The following is a 21,915-nucleotide window of genomic DNA, read 5'->3' as shown; positions in this document are numbered from 1 at the left end:
AAGATTAAGCATTATAGCACAGAAGTACAGTGAATTTAAAAACAGCAATAGAAACTATCCAAAAAGAAACACAGAGAAAAAGGACAAACAAATAAAACAGAAAAGCTCAGAGTTATCAGTGAGCTGCGAGACTATCATAAGAGGCCAAATATATGTATAATTGGAATCTCTAAAGAACAAGTAAGAAGGTGGCAGTAGGGGACAGAACGTGGGAGTAAGGGACAGAAAAAAATATTTGTGTAAAACAGGCCAAAATTTTTTCAAATCTGATGAGATTTACACACCCACAGATTCAAGAAGACCGGTGAACCCCAAATAAAAGTAACATGAAGAAATCTAAGCCAAGGTACATCTAAATCAAATAGATTACAGTGATAAAATATTAAAAGCAGCCAGAGGGAAAAAAGACAAATCCATTCAAGGAGACAAAGATAAAGAGGACGGCAAATTTCTCAACTGAAATAATGCAATCAAATAAGACAATGAAGTACTTTAAGTACTAAAATTTAAAAGCTCTCAACCTAAAATTTTTGACATAAGAAAAATTGTGAAAACAACACAAAAAGCATGCCAAAAAAAAAAAACCTGTTAACCTATAATACTTTACCCATGGAAAATATTTTTTTAAGGTTAAATAAAGATCTTTGGAAACTTAAAAGCTGAAAGAACTGATCACCCTAGACTTCAACTACAAGAAATGATAAAGGAACACCTTCAGGCAAAAGAACAATATACCAGATGAAAACCTGAATTTACACAAAAGAAAGAAGAATGGGCAAACAAATACGTAAGATATTTTTCTTATTATTTAAATCTCATTAAAAGATCATAAACTGTTTAAGGCAAAAAAATAATTTATATCCAGGTTGTATAACCTTTGTAGATGTAGAATGTAGGACAAAATAGCTCAAAGGCTAGAAGAGAAAAAAATGGAAGTATACTTTCTAAGATTCTTACATTATACATAAAATAGTATAGTATTACTTGAAGATAGACTGCTATACTTTAAGGAAGTATAAAGCAATCATTATAACAATAGAGTTATAGCTAATATGCCAATAAAAGAGATAACAGGAATTGTAAAACAATATTCAACTAATTCAAGAGAAGGCAAAGGGAAACAAAGATCAGATGGGACGATAAGAAAACAAATAGCAATGCCAGGTGCGGTAGCTCACATCTGTAATCCCAGCACTTTGGGAGGCAGAGGCAGGTGGATCACTTGAGGTCTGGAGTTTGAGACCAGCCTGGCCAGCATGGTGAAACCCCATCTCTACTAAAAATACAAAAATTAGCTGGTCATGATCATGCATGCCCGTAGTCCCAGCTACCTGGGAGGCTGAGGCAGAATGGCTTGAACCTGGGAGGCAGAGGTTGCAGTGAGCTGAGATCACACCACTGCACTCCAGCCTGGGAGACATAGCAAGACTCTGTCTCAAAAAAAAAAAGAAAAAAGAAAAGAAAAAGAAAAGAAAACAAAAATGAAATACCAAGATAGGAGATTTAAACTTGACCATATCAATAATCACAACATGTAAATGATTTAGATACTCCCAATCAAAAGGCAGACACTGGCAGAATGGATAAAAAGTAGGACCTAACTATATACTATCTACAAGAAAGAAAACCATTCTGAACATAAGGACACAAACAGGTTAAAAGTAAAAAGAGGAAAACCTGTGCTAAAAATAATCAAAAGAGAGTCGGAGTAACTATATTAATATTAGTATAAGCAGATTTTTTTTTTTTCTATTTTAGAGACAGGGTGTCACTCTGTCACTCAGGCTGGATGGCAGTGGTGTGATTATAGCTCACTACAGCCTTGAACTCTTGGGCTCAAGCCATCAGCCTTCCAAATAGCTGGGACTATATATAGGCTCCATTGTGCCCAGCTAAGTTTTTTTTTTTGTTTTTTTTTGTTTGTTTGTTTGTTTGTTTTAATTCTGTAGAGGTGAAATATCACTATGTTGCCCAGGCTGGTCTCAAACTCCTGGCTTCAAGTGATCTTCCCACCTCAACTTCTCAGTGTTGGAATTACAGATGTGCGCCAACTTGTCAGGCCAAAACAGATTGTTAGAACAGAGAATATTGCCAGGGACAAAAATTATAACTTAATAATAATAAAAGGATCAATTCATTAAGATGTCATGACATTTGGGCCTAAGAGCACAGCGTCTAAATACATGAAACAAAAAAAAACTGATAGAACAGAAGAGAAACAGACACATCCACAATTATAATTGGATATTGTAACACCTGGATCTCAATAATTGACATTAATAGAATGAGTAGACAGAAAATCAAGAGAATATAAAAGACAAAAGCACTATCAACTTTGGCCTAAAAGGAATTTCCAGAATACTCCCCACAAAAGATAAAAACAGCAAAGTACATATCCTTTTCAAGGATACATGAAACACTTATTAAAACCGATGATCCTCTGAGCCATGAAACAAGCACCAACAAACTTAAAAGAATTCATTTTAGATAGAATATATTCTCTGACCACAGTGAAATTAAATCAGAAAACAATTACAGACAGAATTCTAGAAAATTCTGAAATATTTGGAAACAATGTAACATAACTGTAAATAACCTGAGGGTCAAAGAAGATAAACTAAGTATTTTGAGGTGAACAAAAATGAAAACCAAACAAATTAAAATTTGTAAAATATTGATAAAGAAGAACTTAGAAATTTATTTTTTATTTTATTATACTTTAAGTTCTGGGGTACATGTACAGAACGTGCAGGTTTGTTACATAGGTATACACTTGTCATGGTGGTTTGCTGCACCCATCAACCCATTATCTATATTAGGTATTTCTCCTAATGCTATCCCTCCCTGAGACCCTCACCCCCCGACAGGCCCCAGTGTGTGATGTTCCTCTCCCTGTGTCAATGTGTTCTCATTGTTCAACTCCCACTTATGAGTGAGAACATGTGGTTTCTGGTTTTCTGTTCCTGTGTTACTTTGCTGAGAATGATGGTTTCCAGCTTCATTCATTCATGTCCCTGCAAATAACATGAACCCATCCGTTTTTATGGCTGGGCATAGTATTCCATGGTGTATATGTGCCACATTTTCTTTATCTAGTAGTATCATTGATGGGTATTTGGGTTGGTTCCAAGTCTTTGCTATTGTGAATAGTGCTGCAATAAACATACATTTGCATGTGTCTTTATAGTAGAATGATTTATTATCCTTTGGGTATATACCAAGCAATGGGATTGCTGGGTCAAATGGTATGGTTCTAGATCCTTGAAGAATTGCCACACTGTCTTCCACAATGGTTGAACTAATTTACAATCCCACCAACAGTGTAAAAGTGTTTCTATCTCTCCACATCCTCACCAGCATCTGTTGTTTCCTGACTTTTTAATGATCACCATTCTAACTGGTGTGAGATGGTATCTCATTGTGGTTTTGATTTGCATTTCCCTAATGACCAGTGATGATGAGCTTTTTTTCATATGTTTGTTAGCTGCATAAATGTCTTCTTTTGAGAAGTGTCTGTTCATCTCCTTCACCCACTTTTTGATGGGGTTGCTTTTTTCTTCTTGTAAATTTGTTTAAGTTCTTGTAGATTCTTGATATTAGCCCTTTGTCTGATGGATAGATTGGAAAATTTTTCTCCCATTCTGTAGGTTGCCTTTTCAATCTGATAGATAGTTTCTTTTGCTGTGCAGAAGCTCTTTAGTTTAATTAAATCCCATTTGTCAATTCTGGCTTTTGTTGCCATTGCTTTAGGTGTTTTAGACATGAAGTCTTTGCCCATGCCTATGTCCTGAATGGTATTGCCTAGATTTTCTAGGATTTTAATGGTTTTAGGTCTTATGTTTACATCTTTAATCCATCTTGAGTTAATTTTTGTTTAAGGTGTAAGGAAGGGGTCCAGTTTCGGCTTTCTGCATATGGCTAGCCAGTTTTCCCAACACCATTCATTAAATAGGGAATCTTTTCCCCATTGCTTGTTTTCATCAGGTTTGTCAAAGATCAGATGGTTGTAGGTATGTGGTGGTATTTCTGAGGCCTCTGTTCTGTTCCATTCGTCTATATATCTGTTTTGGTACAAGTACCATGCTGTTTTGGTTACTGTAGCCTTTTAGTATAGTTTGAAGTCAAGTAGCGTGATGCCTCCAGCTTTGTTCTTTTTGCTTAGGATTATCTTGGCTATCTAGGCTCTCTTTTGGTTCCATATGAAATTTAAAGTAGTTTTTTCTAATTCTGTGAAGAAAGTCAATGGTAGCTTGATGGGGATACTATTGAATCTATAAATCACTTTGGGAAGCATAACCATTTCACAATATTGATTATCCCTATCCATGAACATGGAATGTTTTTCCATTTATTTGTGTCCTCTCTTATTTCCTTGAGGAGTGGTTTGTAGTTCTCCTTTCCTTCATATCCCTTTTAAGTTCTATTCCTAGGTATTTTATTCTCTTTGTAGCAATTGTGAATGGGAGTTCACTCATGATTTGGCTCTGTTTGTCTGTTATTGGTGTATAGGAATGCCTGTGATTTTTGCACATTGATTTTGTATCCTGAGACTTTGCTGAAGTTGCTTATCAGCTCAAGGAGATTTTGGGCTGAGACGATGGGGGTTTCTAAATATATAATCCTGTCATCTGCAAACACAGACAATTTGACTTTCTCTCTTCCTATCTGAATACCTTTATTTCTTTCTCTTGCCTGACTGCCCTGGTCAGAACTTCCAATGCCATGTTGAATAGGAGTGGTGAGAGCGGGCATCCTTGTCTTGTGCCGGTTGTCAAAGGGAATGTTTCCAGTTTTTGCCCATTCATTATGATATTGACTCTGGGTTTGCCATAAATAGCTCTTATATTTTGAGATACGTTGCATCAATATCTAGTTTATTAGAGTTTTTAGCATGAAGGGTGTTGAATTTTGTCGAAGGCCTTTTCTGCATCTATTAAGATAATCATGTGGTTTTTGTCATTGGTTTATGTGATGGATTATATTTATTGATTTGCATTATGTTGAACCAGCCTTGCATCCCAGGGATGACGCCGACTTGTTTGTGGTAGATAAGCTTTTTGATGTGCTGCTGGATTCAGTTTGCCAGTATTTATTTTATTGAGGATTTTTGCATCGATGTTCATCAGGGATATTGGCCTGAAATTTTCTTTTTTTGTTGTGCCTCTGCCAGGTTTTGGTATCAGGATGATGCTGGCCTCATAAAATGAGTTGTGGAGGATTCTTTCTTTTTCTACCGTTTGTAATAATTTCAGAAGGAATGGTACCACCTCTTCTTTCTACCTCTGGTAGAATTCAGCTGTCAATCTGTCTGGTCTTGGACTTTTTCTGGTTGGTGAGCTATTAATTATTGCCTCAATTTCAGAACTTGTTATTCGTCCATTCAGGGATGTGACCTCTTCTTGGTTTAGACTCAGGAGAGTGTATGTGTCCAGGAATTTATCCATTTCTTCTAGATTTTCTGGTTTATTTGCACAGAGGTGTCTATAATATTCTCTGACAGTAGTTTGTATTTCTGTGGGATCGGTGGTAATATCCCCTTTATCATTTTTTATCACATCTATTTGATTTTTCTCTCTTTTCTTCTTTATTAGTCTGGATAGCAGTCTATCTATTTTGTTGATCTTTTCAAAAAACCAGTTCCTGGATTCATTAATATTTTGAAGGGTTTTTCATGTCTCTATCTCCTTCAGTTCTGCTCTGATCTTAGTTATTTCTTGTCTTCTGCTAGCTTTTTAATTTGTTTGCTCTTACTTCTCTAGTTCTTTTAGTTGTGATGTTAGGGTGTCAATTTTAGATCTTTCCTGCTCTCTTATGGGCATTTAGTGTTATAAATTTCCTCCTAAACACTGGTTTAAATGTGTCCCAGAGATTCCAGTACATTGTGTCTTTGTTCTCATTGGTTTCAAAGAACATCTTTATTTCTGCCTTAATTTCGTTATTTACCCAGCAGTCTTTCAGGAGCAGGTTGTTCAGTTTCCATGTACTCCTGCAGTTTTGAATGAGTTTCTTAACCCTGAGTTCTAATTTGATTGCACTGTGGTCCGAGAGACTAAATGACTATACCAGAAAAGAAGAAAGCTCTCAAATTATCTCAGCCTCCACTTCAAGAAGTTAGGAAAAAAAAAAAAAAAGGCCAGGTGTGGTGGCTCATGCCTGTAATCCCAGCACTTTGGGAGGCCAAGGCAGGCAGATCACGAGGTCAGAAGTTCGAGACCAGCCTGGCCAACATGGTGAAACCACATCTCTACTAAAAATACAGAAATCGGGAGGAGGGGGAGGCGTGAGGCCGGGCTGTGGGCACCTATAATCCCAGCTACTCAGGAAGCTGAGGCAGGAGAACTGCTTGAACCCGGGAGGCTGAGGATGCAGTGAGCCGAGATTACGCCACTGCACACGATCTATCTGGGTGATAGAGCAAGACTGTGTCTGTGTGTGTGTGTGTGTGTGTGCGCGCGCACAATCTATCTGGGTGATAGAGCAAGGCTCTGTGTGCGTGTGTGTGTGTGTGTGTGCGCGCGCGCGCGCGGCAGTGGGGGGGGGGTGTGGGGCAGGACTCCGTCTCAAAAAAAGAAGTTAGAAAAAGAAGAACAAATGAAACCCAAAGTAGACTTTCCAAAGTATTTAAATAGTCCTATGTATATTACGGAAATTGGGTTTTTAGTTGACCTTTCGATAAAGAAAGGTCAGGAGGGTCAAGAGTCTTCAATGAAGAATTCCGCTGAAAGTTTAGGAAATAAAAAATACTAGTTGTACACAATGTATCCCAAAAAGCAGTGAATAATTCCCAACTCTATGAGGCCAGCGTGACGAATAACTGAATTAGATAAATACATTACAAGAAAAGAAAAATACAGACCAATATATGTAAATATATATTGTAAATATAAATGTAAAAATTCTTAACACATGGGATCCAAAGATAAGGAAAATACATCATAACCAAGGGGGTGTATCCCAGGGACACCATGGTAGGTTTTACGTCTGAAAATTCATCAACTACCTAGAATAGAAGGAATTTCCACAATCTAAAACACGCAACTACGAAACACAGCTAACATCACACTTAATGGTGAAAGGCTGAAGACTTTCGCCTACAACAAATTAGGGACAAGACAAGGAAAAGGATGTTTACTCTCACTGCTTCTAGTCATCACTGTATTGGAGGCTCTATTTACTTCAATAGAAGGCAAGAAAAAGAAAAAGACTCTATACTGAAACGGAAAAAGTAAATCCGCCTTTAATCACAGACATCATGATTGTTTATGTAGACAATCCTACCGAATCTATAAAAAAAATAACTACTTGAACTAATCAGTGAGATGAGATTGCGGGATACAAAACCAATTTTATTTCTATATATTTAAACATTTTTGAAAATATATATTCTTTAATTGAAATAATTGTCATATTTGTGGGCTATAATGTGATATTTAGATACATGTGTACAATGTATAGTGATCAAAGTAGGGCAATTAGCATATCCATCACCTCAAACCTTTATCATTTCTTTGTGCTGTTAACATTCAAATTACTCTCTTCTAGCTATTTGAAAAAAATATAATTATTGTTTATTATAGTTATCCTACAGTGCAACAGAACACTAGAACTTCTATCTAACTGCAACTCTATTCATTAACCAACCTCTCTGTATTCGCTACTTCCCCCAGTCTTCCCGGCCTCCAGTAACCACTATTCCAGTCTCTACTTCTATGAGACAAACTTTCAAAAAACTTTATTTTTGTTTAAGTGGTGAAACTCCTTCACCCAGGCAGTTAAGGAGATTGAAGTGCAAAAGGTCAAACACTACTCAATCACCTAAATGGTTATAGTGGCAAATGTTTTTCTGAATTGTTCCTGAAGTTTATCCATATGCTTTTTCTCATGAGATGTGGAGCATTTAGGAATAGTTTCTATAGCAGTTATTTTTCCCACTTTCTCTGCTTTACCCTAATAATCCAGTCTTCTCCTATGAAAGTTATATGCAATGTGAAAAAAACACATTTTTTTCTCATGTAATTTTGGGTAATATATTTTCAGAAGTAATATACAACATATAATTTTCAGTTAAGTGATTTGAAAGGTATCACTTTCAAATGTACAACATATAATTTTTAGTTAAGTGATTTGAAAGGTATCACCACACCATATCCCAAAGTAAAAAGTTCGGCAGGTTTACTCTCAATTCCATCCAACTGGACACCAAATCCTATGAAGTCTGTCTCTGAAATAGCCTCTACATGTGCCACCAACATTTTAAAGGCCATTATTCTAGTCTGCTTCTTCAAAAACAGAAATGTTATATATTTGATTCCAATTTAGGTACTATATATGTTATAGAAATTTGTATATACAAACATTTTTACTTTTAAATGATAGTTGTGCTGCTTTAGAAACAAAAGCTGCTTAGCTTCTCTTCTGTTTTATACAATATCAAATGCACTGATTATCAAAAACTTTATAATAAACTCATAAAGAAACCAAAGATTATTTAAGATACTGGGTAGACTACTTACTAAAATGCCTCAATTATTACACTCCCTAATTACTAATGCCTCCTGTCAACGTGATTTTGCTGTTTCCACTGTCCGGAAGTGAAGTCTACTACTGGCCTAGTGACTAACGGAATATAATGGACGTGATGTTGGGCCAGTTCTGAGTCTAAGCTTCAAGAGAGTTCATATGCTTCATTCTTTCTTACAATCACACCCAGCTACCACTTGAACAAACTCAGGCTAGCCTTCTGGAGGATGACAGAACACGTGGAGTAAGACAAGCCATCCTGCCATGGCCCATCCTAGGCTGCCCAGCCCCCACCTGCTACCATAGATGCATAAATAAGCCGAGTTGAAGAATTAGCCAAATGAGCAACTTGAGTTATTTTGAATTATTCCTTAGTCTGCTTCTACAATATATGCAATTGAGAAATATATATTTTATTAGATTGTCAATAATTTTCTGCATTTTCTATTAACTTATATCCAATGGAATGGTATTCAAAAAAATAATAATGCCAACTGATTTCCATTGTTTGAGGGAGGGCAAATCCATATAGGTAAATGAATTTTAGTCTATTTTTTTAAAGTATGAATTTCAGGTCGGGCATGGGGGCACATGCCTGTAATCCCAGTACTTGGGGAGGCCGAGGCGGGTGGATCACCTGAGGTCGCGAGTTCAAGACCAGCCTGACCAACATAGAGAAACCCCATCTCTACTAAAAATACAAAATTAGCTGGGTGTGATGGCACATGGCTGCAATCCCAGCTGCTTGGGAGGCTGAGGCAGGAGAATCGCTTGAACCCAGAAGGTGGAGGTTGCGATGAACCAAAATTGTGCCATTGCACTCCAGCCTGAGCAACAAGAGCGAATATTAATTTCAAGTATGTGAAACTGTAACTATATTAAATTATAGGTATTAAAAATACATATCCACTGGGCCTGTACTTATTCGTATATAACATTCACTTGTACTAGAAACAACTAATATTTTTAAGTAGCTTTTTCCTAAAATCAATTAAAACTATCTTCCACAATCCTTCATTTATCAGGTATGAAAGTATCAAGTTTTAAGGCCTATACTACGCCAGGCTCTCTTCAAAATGTTGGGAATAGACTGGGCATGGTGACTCATGTTTGTAATCCTAGCACTTTGAGAGACCGAGGCAGGTGGATCAATTTAGGCCAGGAGTTCAAGACAAGCCTGGCCAACATGGCAAATCCCTGTCCCTACTAAAAAATAGAAAAATTAGCCAGGTATGGTGGTGCACAGCTGTAATCCCAGCTACTCAGGAGGCTGAGGCACAAGAATCACTTGAGCCTGGGAGGTGAAGGTTACAGTGAGCTGAGATGACACCACTGCACTCCAGCATGGGTGACAGACTGAGACTCTAAAAAAAAAAAAAAAAAAAAAAAAATGGGGGAATATAGTGGAGAACAAGTGCAGATGTCTGTGGTCTACTTTATAGTCCACTAGATCTTCGTTAACACTGCTAAATTTCTAAGTAAAATCTTGTGAAATTTCAACTATTAAATGCATTTAAAGGTTGAATTACAATTTTAAGGCTAAAACACCTACTGCATTATCCTATGCAAGCACATGAAAATAAGTAATTATGAGCACTGATTAAGAAAAAAAGCCTCCTGGAATTACTTCCCAATTATCATGATATACAACACATTTAATTATCCCAAAAGCATACATAAATGATGTAGGATATATGTTAAAGAAAATATAATGATGTAACATGAGGGTTTACTGCTCACAATACTCAGGAGACTGTCCATAAATAATTTTTTTTCAGAGCTTAGGTGCTCAAACCCTTAATCATTTTAGAACGTCCCCCAAAACTGCCATAATTCTTAACTGTAAGTCATTTCATTTTAAACATTCATCATTTTTGTAGTTTCTGTGGCTTCAGACCTAGCATACATTAAAGGAAATGACTGCTTTAAACTAGCTTTCTAACTGGATAGTTCTCAAGGGTAAAACATGAAGACTTGATCTTGTAGCTCTAATAGTTCATTAGCATTGCAGCTAACCTGCTACGCATACAGAAAAGACAGAAAGGAGATTCCAAATAATGAAATAATTCACTAAAGTGAATGGTAGGGATGACAGAAATCAGACAGATAAACAAACCATCAGTTCAGATAGCAGTTCTTTAAAGGATTGGGTCTGAGGAGGGGCAGAAATGTGGCATCAATGAATCTGTAAGGTTCTAGATCTTAAATTCTATGTAGTGGACACAAAGCTAATTGTTTCATTAATCTAAATTTCTGTAGGCCTAAATTTAATAATTTAAAATAGACTCACCGATCGATTACAATTTCTTTCTGCCTTAGAAGTCCTTCTTTTATTTTCAACATTGATTCCCACTTACTGAAATCCTGATAGCCAGAAGGTGAATAACTTTGACGAGATGATCCAGCCAAAACCTGCACAAACATGTTTACACAATTAGTATATACTAAAAGTATTTAAAGAAAATATTTATATACCACCTAATATGTTCCCAAAGATTTACATTAAAAAAGAGAATTTCCTCTTTGATTTTTTAATACTCTTAGATATCACACTATGAACACAACATAACTTGGACAATTTCAAGGAAGTTCTAAAGGAAATGTACAAGTCTAATGAAGAATTAATGACAACAAAACGTTTATCCTGGTCAATTATAAAACTATGTAAGATCTTGGCCAGGCGCCGGGGCTCACGTCTGTAATCCCAACACTTTGGGAGGCCGAGGCGGGTAGATCATGAGGTCAGGAGATGGTGACCATCCTGGCTAACACGATGAAACCCCGTCTCTACTAAAAATACAAAAAGCCAGGCGTGGTGGCGGGTGCCTGTAGTCCCAGCTACTCCGGAGGCCGAGGCAGGAGAATGGCGTGAACCCGGGAGACAAACCTTGCAATGAGCTGAGATTGTGCCACTGCACTCCAGCCTGGGCTACAGAGCAAGACTCTGTCTAAACAAACAAAACAAAACCATATGAGATCTTATTCCCATTACCTTGTGGAAGTAGAAGTGGAAGTTTTCTGGAAATGAGATTAATCATTAAGGGAGTAATACAATAAAGGAATGTGCCATGGCTTAACTAGACAAACATTAGCAGGAGACTTTCCACAAGAAAATAAAAGCAGTATCTGTAGTATTCAGACTTCAAACTGACATGCATCACATCATCATTTACTTACATTAAAATTTCAAAATCACAAGTATTTTCACAAAGTAGTGAGACAACCAAATGCCTAGGCAGATAAAAACGGGTCCTTGGAGAATCTCTGACCCATCCCACAGGTGTCCACATCAGATGCTTCTGTGCAGATGAGGAAACCTGCCCAGGGCTTGTGTGGGCATGCCCATAGTGGACTGGAGCCCAACATGCGCACTGGGGGAAATGAGTGGAGCCACGGGGAATTCCTGCATTATGCAGGGGAGGAGCCTGCTCTCTTCAGCTCACCTAGTGACCTGGAAATCAATCTGTGAGGTGGAGGGCCTGTTAGCAGGACTTTGCTTGTTTGTTTTTTCCTTTTCATCAATATATTCCTCTCCAATCACCCTTCAAGGTGTCTGCATGCCTAATCCTCCCTGGTCGTGTGACAAGAACCTCATTTTTTTCTACAACAGTAGTAAGTATATCCATATAAAATGGAAAATATAGAAAATATAACCATCTATTAAGTAGATAATTTGGATGAAATATATCACTTAGAAAAAATTGCTTAGAATGTAAGAAAGATTTTAGATATTTAAATAAATCAACGGTAAAAACTAACATGGCAGATATCCTTATATTTCTTCCGTTGAAAAAGCAGCATTTAAAAAATATTGGTGTTATAAGTTTGACTGTATTCCTTAAAAAGATAAGTTCAAGTCCTAACCCCTTGTAACTTCAGAAAGTGATCTTATTTGGAAATACGGTCTTTGCAGATGAGTCAAGCTAAGATGAGCTCCTTAAGATGAGGCCTAATTCAATGTTTGGTGTCTCTAAAGAAAGGGGAAATTTTGGACCTATGTACACAAGGAAGACTATGTGAAGAGACACAGAGACAATGCCATGTGAATATGAAAGTAGAGATTGGAATGACACATCTACAAGACAAGGAAAGCCAAAGACCAAAAACTAGGAGAGAGGCATGGGACAGATACTGCTTCACAGTCATCCAAAGGAACCAACTGCCAACACCTTAATTTGTAACTTCCAACTTAGAGAACTATGAGACAATTTCTTGTGTTTAAGCTAGCTCATTTGTGATACTTTGTTATGTCATCTCTAGGAATCTAGTATAACTGGTAAATCATATAGGAACACAAGTTCTTTGGCAAGCCAAAAGATGTTGTATAAACACCACAAAGCAACTTCAAGAGAATTCAAAAGCGTGGTGATATTTTTATCCTTTACTTTCCAAAAATGCTATTAATAAGACCTTCAAAATAAACCACTAATTGCATGACATCAATCAGTCACAGAATAACTCTTTGAGATGACTGTCAAGTAATATTGGGATGGGATGTTTCATGTAGGAGACAGAATAGGATGAACAGACCAAGGATAGAGATTAGTTGATAAGAAGGTACATACTTTGTCAGATGGGAAGATATTTCAAATGTGACACACAGTGTTATAGCGCAGGTTAGACACCTGCCTCTGAATTTCATTCTTTCCCTTGCCTAATATACAATAAGGGCTGATATTCAGCCAGTATGCATCAGTGCAGATAATGTTAGTTGTCAGAATACTGAAGTAGTTTCACTGTGGTTGGTAATTAACTGCTGTTTACACCACTGTGCCGACTGTCTCTTTCACTGCCCAGGCCACTCTCCAGAACGCCCCATGATCCAACAAATAAAATAGTTGCTCCCCAGCACAACAAGGGACCTTCAGGACCCCGCTCCATTCATAAATAGGCATTCTTTCTGATTAGCTAGTTCTTGTACAAGTCAGTCCCCCAAAATCTTTCCAATTAAATAAACACTACCTACAACCTTATTTACAGTTAGTTGGCAGAGCTAAGATTCAAACCCACGCAGCCCAACAAAGGAGCACCTGATCTTAAGCACCACATTGTTCCACTGCTTCTACTACTGAGACAGGTTTGCAGCAGAACTGGCTTCACAAGATACAGGTCACAAAGACCCGGCTTACAAAATAGGAAGGGGTAAAAAAGCTGGCCGAAACCTGCCAAAACCAAGATGGCCATCAAAGCGACCTCTGGTCATCTTTACTTCTCATTATATGCTAATCATAATACATTAGAATACTAAAGTAAAATCCCACCAATACCATAACATAGTTTACAAAGGCCATGGCAAAATCCTTAAGTCACCCTATATGGTCTGAAAGGTGAAGGAGAATGCTGGGAATTCCTTGCCACTTTCCTGGAAAATTCATGAATAATCCACCTCTTGTTTAGCATATGATCAAGAAACAGTCATAAAAATAGCCAACCAGCAACCCGTGGGGCTGCTCTGCCTATGGCACAGCCACTTTTTCATTTCTTTTTTTTTTTTTTTTTTTTTTTTTTTTTTTGAGACGGAGTCTCACTCGTTGCCCAGGCTGGAGTGCAACGGCGCGATCTCCCTTCACCGCAACCTCTGCCTCCTGGGTTCAAGCAATTCTCCTGCCTCAGCCTCCTGAGTAACTGGGATTACAGGCACGCAGCACCAAGCCCAGCTAATTTTGTATTTTTAGTAGAGATAGGGGTTTCTCCACGTTGGTCAGGCTGGTCTTAAACTCCCAACCTCGGGTGATCTGCCGATTCGGCCTCCAAAGTGCTGGGATTACAGGCATGAGCCATCGTGCCCGGGTCTACTTTCTTAATAAACTTGCTTTCCCTGTACTGTCCGCTCGCTGTTGAATTCCTTCTTGCACAAAGCCAAGAACCCATGTGGCCTCCCAGGCTGAACCTGTTTTGGGGTTTTCCCTGTGGCACTATGGCCTAATTAGGTATTCCAAATTTCATCAGGACTAGAAAACTGCTTTGAAAGTAATTGTTCTTAGACTGTGAGAAAAAATTTAACACTATAAACAATATTATTAACAGAAACTCTCTACTTAATGAAACTCCGATTACCTACTGATTATCAATTTAATGGGTAAGTCATTTGATAAAATCTCTTTTGTCAAACTGTAGCTCAAACAGGAAATTTATTAAAGCTAGTAAAAGCTAAACAAAAGAGTATTATCACTAATTCCAAAACTCAAAGTAGGATTTGGAAATGCTTAAAATGATGTGGTGAATTATTAAATGTGCTATAATTTATAATACTAATATTTCATTTACTTGGAGATTAAAAATAAATATATATTTTTTATTTACCTACTGGGTTATACATTATTTAAATCCTAGTAACAGTTGGCATGTACTTTAGGTATTGGTTTATGTATATTATATTATTTTGTATATTATTAACATGCCTAACAAAAATCTTCTAAGCTAGATTAAGGACTTCCGGTCTCTTTCAAAGATCTAAAATAGGTAGATTCTCTATTTCCAATGATCTATACCATATTATGTGAAGCTATGTTTCACCTTATACATCTTGTGTCTATTTCAGTAAGACAAGTACTTAGGCAACAGATGAAGATCTTCTCAAGAAGACATTAAAACTACTTTACTCTTCACAAGTCATCTGCTAAAAAATTTTTCCCGTGGCTGACAATTACCTTAAGAAGGTGGCTTTTCTTTCTTTTTTTTTTTTTTTTTTTTTTAACATTTCTTGGCATCAAGAAAAAAGATTAAACAGAAGAAACAACTATGCATAAAGAGAAAGGGCAACTGACAACACTATTTGCTTTTATAGCACTTTGAACCATTGGCAGAATGGACTGCTAAAGTACTTGCCAAATACTTCCACAAATATACACAAAACAAAATGAGAATGTATTATTCTGTGTTGTAACTCACTTGATCTAAACCCTTTAGAAATAAACAAAAATTGAGCTCTGAAACTGGGAAAACAGGAATAAAGAAAAAGGATTCCTTTCCCTGTAATTAAGAAGATGCACTATATTTAAAAATTACCAAACCAGCAGCAGTCTAGCTTATGATAGTCTTCCTTACTAAACTTACACCCTGATTCATAAAATAGTTAAAAGAGAGAACAAAACCTGACATCCTACCAAATGCTGTAGGATGACTTAAAAGTAATTTTTTAAACCCATGTGTATCTACCTGCCTCTAAACACGACAGTTACGGACACATTTTACCTTCTAAGGAGAATGGCTTTTATAATGAAGCCAGCATCTATACTATATGAAATGAAATTACAGAATGGAATTTGAAGTACCTAGTAAAATTCAAGAATAAAAAAATCATATTGTGAAGTCTTAAACAGCAAGGAAACTATACCTTTATGATTCTGCATTCTCTATAAACAACTGATACACTACTAAAGGCATACAGAAAAGGAACAATTAATGAAAATGTATTTTCATTATAATTGACAGTTTTTAGGTAACAGTCTTGAGAGAGCTAAAAGGAAATCTGATAGAAATAACACAGAATCATTTTGCACTAAATGTGGAAATGAATCAAGTATCTACCCTGGAACCATTTATCTTTTGAAAGACCTAAACAAAGGTGGAATAATGATAAGAGAATTAGATGTGTTCAAATTGGTTCTTCTTCACATTTCCACATCACAATCTTACAGAGAAGTTATTCAAAAACTGTCAATTTAATGTGCCTGCAAATGTTAAAGGTTTTCTGCCTTTATAAGACAAATTATCTTCTCTTAATTACACATTTGATGGGTGTTTTTATATGTATCACGTAGGCTAACAACTTATAAAATCCAGGTGCGGTGGCTCATGCCTGTAACCCCAGCACTTTGGGAGGCTGAGGTGGGTGGATCAGAAGGTCAGGAGATCGAGACCATCCTGGCTAACACTGTGAAACCGCATATGTACTAAAAATACAAAAAAATTAGCTGGACATTGTGGCAGGCATCTGTAGTCCCAGCTACTCAGGAGGCTGAGGCAGGAGAATGGCGTGAACCCGGGAGGCGGAGCTTGCAGTGAGCCGAGATGGCACCACTGCACTCCAGCCTGGGTGACAGAGCAAGACTCTGTCTCAAAAAAAAAAAAAAAAAAAAATTCTTACAAATATCAATCATCTACTAAGTTTCAAGTATTATGCCCAAAAGCAGTGAGGGGAAAAAGCCCTTTCCCTCTGACTGTGATGCCATAGCAACTTTGAGTATACATAAATATCTACTTTTAAAGTTCTAGATAGCACTGTCTTAGCTTTGGCACATTAATATATGATTGTGGAAAAGGAGGAAAGCCAAACGCAATTGCCTTAAAACCTTCACACTAAAAGCTACTGAAAATGAAGCCCAATATAAATGTTAATGTTTTCTTTTTTTTATTATTATAGATCAGGAGCTACTGTGGCTTGCAAACTATGTTCTTGCACAATACTGGCTGACATGAAAAAATAGATGCAGAGTGACAGTATCACTCTTGGATATATAAAATCCACACCAAAACCATCCTTAAATAAAAATAAAGTTCTATAAAACTTTATAAGGTAAGAGATAAAATTTACCACAAAGATAAAATAATCACAAATGTTTACACATTTAATAGTATATCTCATATGAGAAAAAAACTATTAAGAATAAATGGAGACATAAACAAACCCACAGTCATAATTGCCAACTTTAGTACACCTCTAAGAGACCATGTAGAGCGGGCATCCAGTTCACTGTCTGTTTTTTCACAGCCTGCAAACTTAAGCCTAAATTAATATTTTCAAATGGTTGAAAAAAATCAAAAGAAAAATATTTTGTGATACATATAAAAACCCTTAACAAACTAGGCATTGAAGGAACATACTTAAAAATAATAAGAGCCATCTATGAAAAAAAAAAAATACAGTCAAGATCATACTGAATGGGCAAAAGTTGGAAGCATTCCCCTTGAAATCCAGAGCAAGACAAGGATGCTCTCTTACACCACTTCTATTCAACATATTACTGGAAGTCCTAGCCAAAGCAATCAGGCAAGAGAAAGAAATATAAGGCATACAAATAGGAAGAGAGAAGTCAGACTATTTCTATTTGCAGACTATATGATTCTATACCTAAAGAACTCCATAGTTTCTCTCCAAAAGTTCTTTGATCTGATAAACTTCAGCAAACTCTCAGGATACAAAATCAGTGAACAAAAATCAGTAGTATTTGTATATGCCAACAACATCCAATTCAAGAACACAATCCCATTGACAATAGCCACAAAAAAGAATAAAATACCTAAGAATACAACTAACTAGGGAAGTGAAAGATCTCTACAACAAGAATTACAAAACACTGCTGTAAGAAATGAGATGATTCCAAAAAAAAAAAACATGGAAAAACACCCCATGCTCATGGATAAGAAAAATCAATATTGTTAAAATGTCCATACTGCCAAAAGCAATTTACAGTTTCAATGTTATTCCTACCAAACCACCAATGATAATTCCTTACAGAATTAGAAAAAACTTTAAAAATTCATATGGATCCAGAAAACAGCCTGAATAGCCTAGGCAATTCTAAGCAAAAAGAACAAAGTTGGAGGTATCGCGTTACCCAACTTCAGACTATGCAACAAAGCTATAGTAACCAAAGCAGCATGGTACTGGTACAGAAACACATAGACCAATGAAACAAAATAGCACAGAAATAATACAATTCACCTACAACCATCTGATTTTCATCAAGGTCAACAAAAACAAGTAAAAGAGAAAGGAAAGAACTCCCTGTTCAATAAACAATGCTGGAATAACTGGCTAGCCATACACAGAAGGCTGAAATTGCACCCTTTCCTTATACCATACACAAAAAATCAACTCAAGATGAATTAAAGACTTAAATATGAAGCCTAAAACTATAAAAACCCTGGAGAATAACCTAGGAAATATCATTGTGGACATAGGCCTTGGCAAAGATTTCATGATGAAGACCCCAAAAGCAATTGCAACAAAACCAAGTTGACAAAGGGGACCTAATTAAACAAAAGAGCTTCTGCACAGCAAAAGAAACTATCAACAGAATAAACAAATACCCTACAGAACGGGAGAAGATATTTGCAAACTATGCATCCAGTAAAGGTCTAATATCCATGATCTATAAGGAACTTAAACAAATTCACAAGCAAAAAACAACTCCATTAAAAAGAAGAAAAAAGACATGAACAGACACATCTCAAAAGACGACATACATGCGGCCGACAAGCATATGAAAAAACACTCAACATCACTAATGGAAATGCAAATCAAAACCATGAGATACGATCTCACACCAGTCAGAATGGTTATTACCAAAAAGAAAAAAATATCAGATGTTGGCAAGGTTGCAGAGAAAAAGGAACACTTAAACAGTGTTGGCAGGATAAATTAGTTCAGCTACTGTGAAAAGCAGTTTGATTATTTCCCAAAAACTCAAAGCAGAATTACCATTTGACCTGGCAATCCCATTACTGGGTATATACCCAAAAGAATATAAATCATTCTACCAGAGACACATGCACACACATGTTCATCACAGCACTATTCACAATAGCAAAGACATGGAATCAACCTAAATGCCCATCAACAGCAGACTGGATAAAGAAAATGTGGTACATACATACTATGGAATACTACACAGCCATAAAAGAATAATATCATGTCCTTCGAAGCAACATGGATGGAGTTGGAGGCCATTATCCTAAGACAACTAACATAGGAACAGAAAACAAAATACCATGTTTTCACTTATAAGTGGGAGCTAAACATTGAATACAAAGAAAGGAACAACAGATACCAGGGCCTACTTGAGCGGGGCAGGTGGAAGGATGGTGAGGATCAAAAAAAACTACCTATTAGGTGCTATGTTTGCTACCTGGATGACAAATCATTTGTACACTAAACCCCAGTGACATGCAATTTAACCATGTAACAAACCTGGATATGTACTCCTGAAACCCAAAATAAATGTTGGAATAAAAAAGTTTGAGGGCAAAAAGCAAATAAAACTGTAATGTGTTTTATACCATAACAATAAATCTAAAGATTTAGATGAAATGGATCACTTTCTAAGAAAATATCAATTACCAAAATTAACTCTTCAGATACAGTATCTGAATCATCATAGGAAGGACTGGGGAAAAAAATAAGTCTACTCCTAAAATGAAGAACTGATTTTTTGGGTAGTTTCTACCTAAATCTAAAGAAAATATAAAACAGTAGAAGATGAAAAATTTTGAGAAAGATAATAAACCTGGGCTTGAAAAATAATGAAGCATGTTATAAATTGACAGTATTTAAAACAATAATAAATTTTAAAACAAATACAGAATTCAAATTAATACAATACTATCATTTTGGGAGATCACCGAGATTAAACAACACACTTCTAACTAATACACAGGTTTAACTGACTGAAAACGAAAATATCAAAATCTGCAGGAAGCAGGTAAAGCAGTACTGAGAGGGAAATTTACAGCACTAAGTAGTTATATTAAAAAAGGGAAAAAGCTCTCAATCTAAGTTTCCATCTTTAGAAACTAGAAAATAAGCCCAAAACAAGCAGATGGAAGATAAGAAGGCTGAGAAGAGAAATCAATAGAGTTTAAAACAGAAAAATCTATGTGGAAAGATAAGCTAGTTCATTGAGACAATTAATAAAATTTATAAACTACTACCTAGACTGAGAGAGAAAAAAAGAAGAGGCGAGTTATTAGGGAGTGAAATAGAGATCACTACAGACCATCAGACATTAAAAAGATAAGGTAATTACTAGGAACAACTGTTACACACACAAATTCAATAACTTGAATTAGACTAACTTCTTAAAAAACACAAACTTACCTAAACTCATCCAATATGAAATAATTTGAATGTCCTATAAACTATTAGAGTAACTGAATTCATAATTTAAAAAAAAAAAAAACTCCCAAAAAAGAAATCTCTAGGTCCAAATTGTTACACTGTAGGATTCTACCAAATGTTTAAAGAATTAACACTAATCTTCTGCAAGCTCAGGAGGGGAGAAAAATGAATTATTTCCCAACTCATTTTATGAGGTCAACACTGCTCTGATCACAAAACCAGACAAGACAGTAGGAAAAAAGAAAAGGACAAACCAACATCCATCATGAACACAGATACAAAAAACTTTAACAAAATCAAACCAAATCCAATCCAGACACAGAGATATAGATAAATATTACGTTTGGCATAAGGTTTTCCCAGGAATGCAAGTTCACTTTAGCATTTAAAAATCAATGCAAGCTGGGCGCAGTGGTTCACTCACACCTGTAATCCCACCACTTTGGGAGGCCGAGGCAGGCGGATCTCTTGAGGCCAGGAGCTCAAGACCAACCTGGCCAACATGGTGAAACCCTATCTCTACTAAAAATTCAAAAATTAGCCAGGCGTGGTGGCTCATGCCTGTAATCTCAGCTACTTGGGAGGCTGAGGCAGGAGAATTGCTTGAACCCAGGAGGTGGAGGTTACAGTGAGCTGAGATCTGAGATCGTGCCATTGCACTCCAGCCTGGACAACAGAGTGAGACTCCACCTCAAAAAAAAAGAAAAAAAAATCAATGCAATATACCACATTAATAGACCAATTAAAAACCTACTAGAACCAATAAGTGACTTTAACAAGATTATACAATTCAGGGTCAATTTTTTTAAAAAACCAATTGTATTTCTGTATATTAACAACAAAAGGGCAATTCAAAATATAATATCATTTACATCAAAAACATTAAAAGCTTAGAAATAAAAACGTAATAAATTATGTGTAAGATCTGTACACTGAAAACTATAAAATATCACTAAAAAATTGGCCAGGCCCGGTGGCTCACACCTGTAATCCCAGCACTTTGGGAGGCCGAGGTGGGCGGATCACCTGAGGTCTGGAGTTCGAGACCAACCTGGCAAACACGGCGAAACCCTGTCTCTACTAAAAATGCAGAAATTAGCTGGGCGTGGTGGCACATGCCTGTAATCCCAGCTACTCAGGAGGCTGAGGCAGGAGAATCACTTGAACCCAGGTGGCAGAGGTTGTATTATTGACATAAAGATAGACAGACCAATGAAACAGAATAAAGATTCACAAATCTAATGATGCATATAGTAAACTGATTTTCAACAAAGAGGAAAGGTAATTAAATGGGAAATTGAATTCAGTATTTATAAATGCCAAATAAAGGCCGGGTACAGTAAGTCACGCCTGTAATCCCAGCATTTTGAGAGGCCTAGGCAAGTGGATCACTTGAGGTCAGGAGTTTGAAACAAGCCTGGCCAATATGGTGAAACCACACCTCTACTAAAAGTATAAAAATTAGCCAGGTGTGGTGGTACGCACCTGTAATCCCAGCTACTTGGGAGGCTCAGGCACAAGAATGGCTTGAACCTGGGAGGCAGGAAGTTGCA

General features: G+C 36.6%; 1 protein-coding gene and 1 long non-coding RNA gene across 15 annotated transcripts in view; one reads left to right on the top strand and one right to left on the bottom strand.

Annotated features, from left to right (window-relative positions):
* CEP85L (centrosomal protein 85 like) overlaps positions 1-21,915 on the bottom strand; it is a 239,010-nt gene that overhangs the window by 46,679 nt on the left and 170,416 nt on the right. For all 12 annotated transcript variants that reach the window (XM_050786400.1, XM_050786407.1, XM_050786402.1 and 9 more), the window contains one exon: positions 10,811-10,932. In XM_050786400.1, coding sequence (XP_050642357.1) covers positions 10,811-10,932 — 122 coding nt within the window. The remainder of the gene's footprint in view (positions 1-10,810; positions 10,933-21,915) is intronic.
* The window catches only part of LOC126952107 (uncharacterized), a 63,483-nt gene that overhangs the window by 39,655 nt on the left and 1,913 nt on the right, over positions 1-21,915 (top strand). Inside the window, exons 4-6 of one of the 3 annotated variants that reach the window (XR_007724796.1) lie at positions 630-787; positions 12,070-12,132; positions 15,062-15,179. This is a non-coding gene — a long non-coding RNA (uncharacterized LOC126952107). Of the gene's footprint in view, positions 1-629; positions 788-12,069; positions 12,133-15,061; positions 15,604-21,915 lie in introns of those variants that run through there. The other 2 variants (XR_007724794.1, XR_007724795.1) reach the window with 2 other exon arrangements.

The sequence above is a fragment of the Macaca thibetana genome, chromosome 4 (assembly GCF_024542745.1).
Source record: "Macaca thibetana thibetana isolate TM-01 chromosome 4, ASM2454274v1, whole genome shotgun sequence".
Classification (NCBI taxonomy): Eukaryota; Metazoa; Chordata; class Mammalia; order Primates; family Cercopithecidae; genus Macaca; species Macaca thibetana.
Note: the sequence above shows the minus strand (reverse complement) of the source record. Positions and strands in the feature narration are given on the sequence as shown.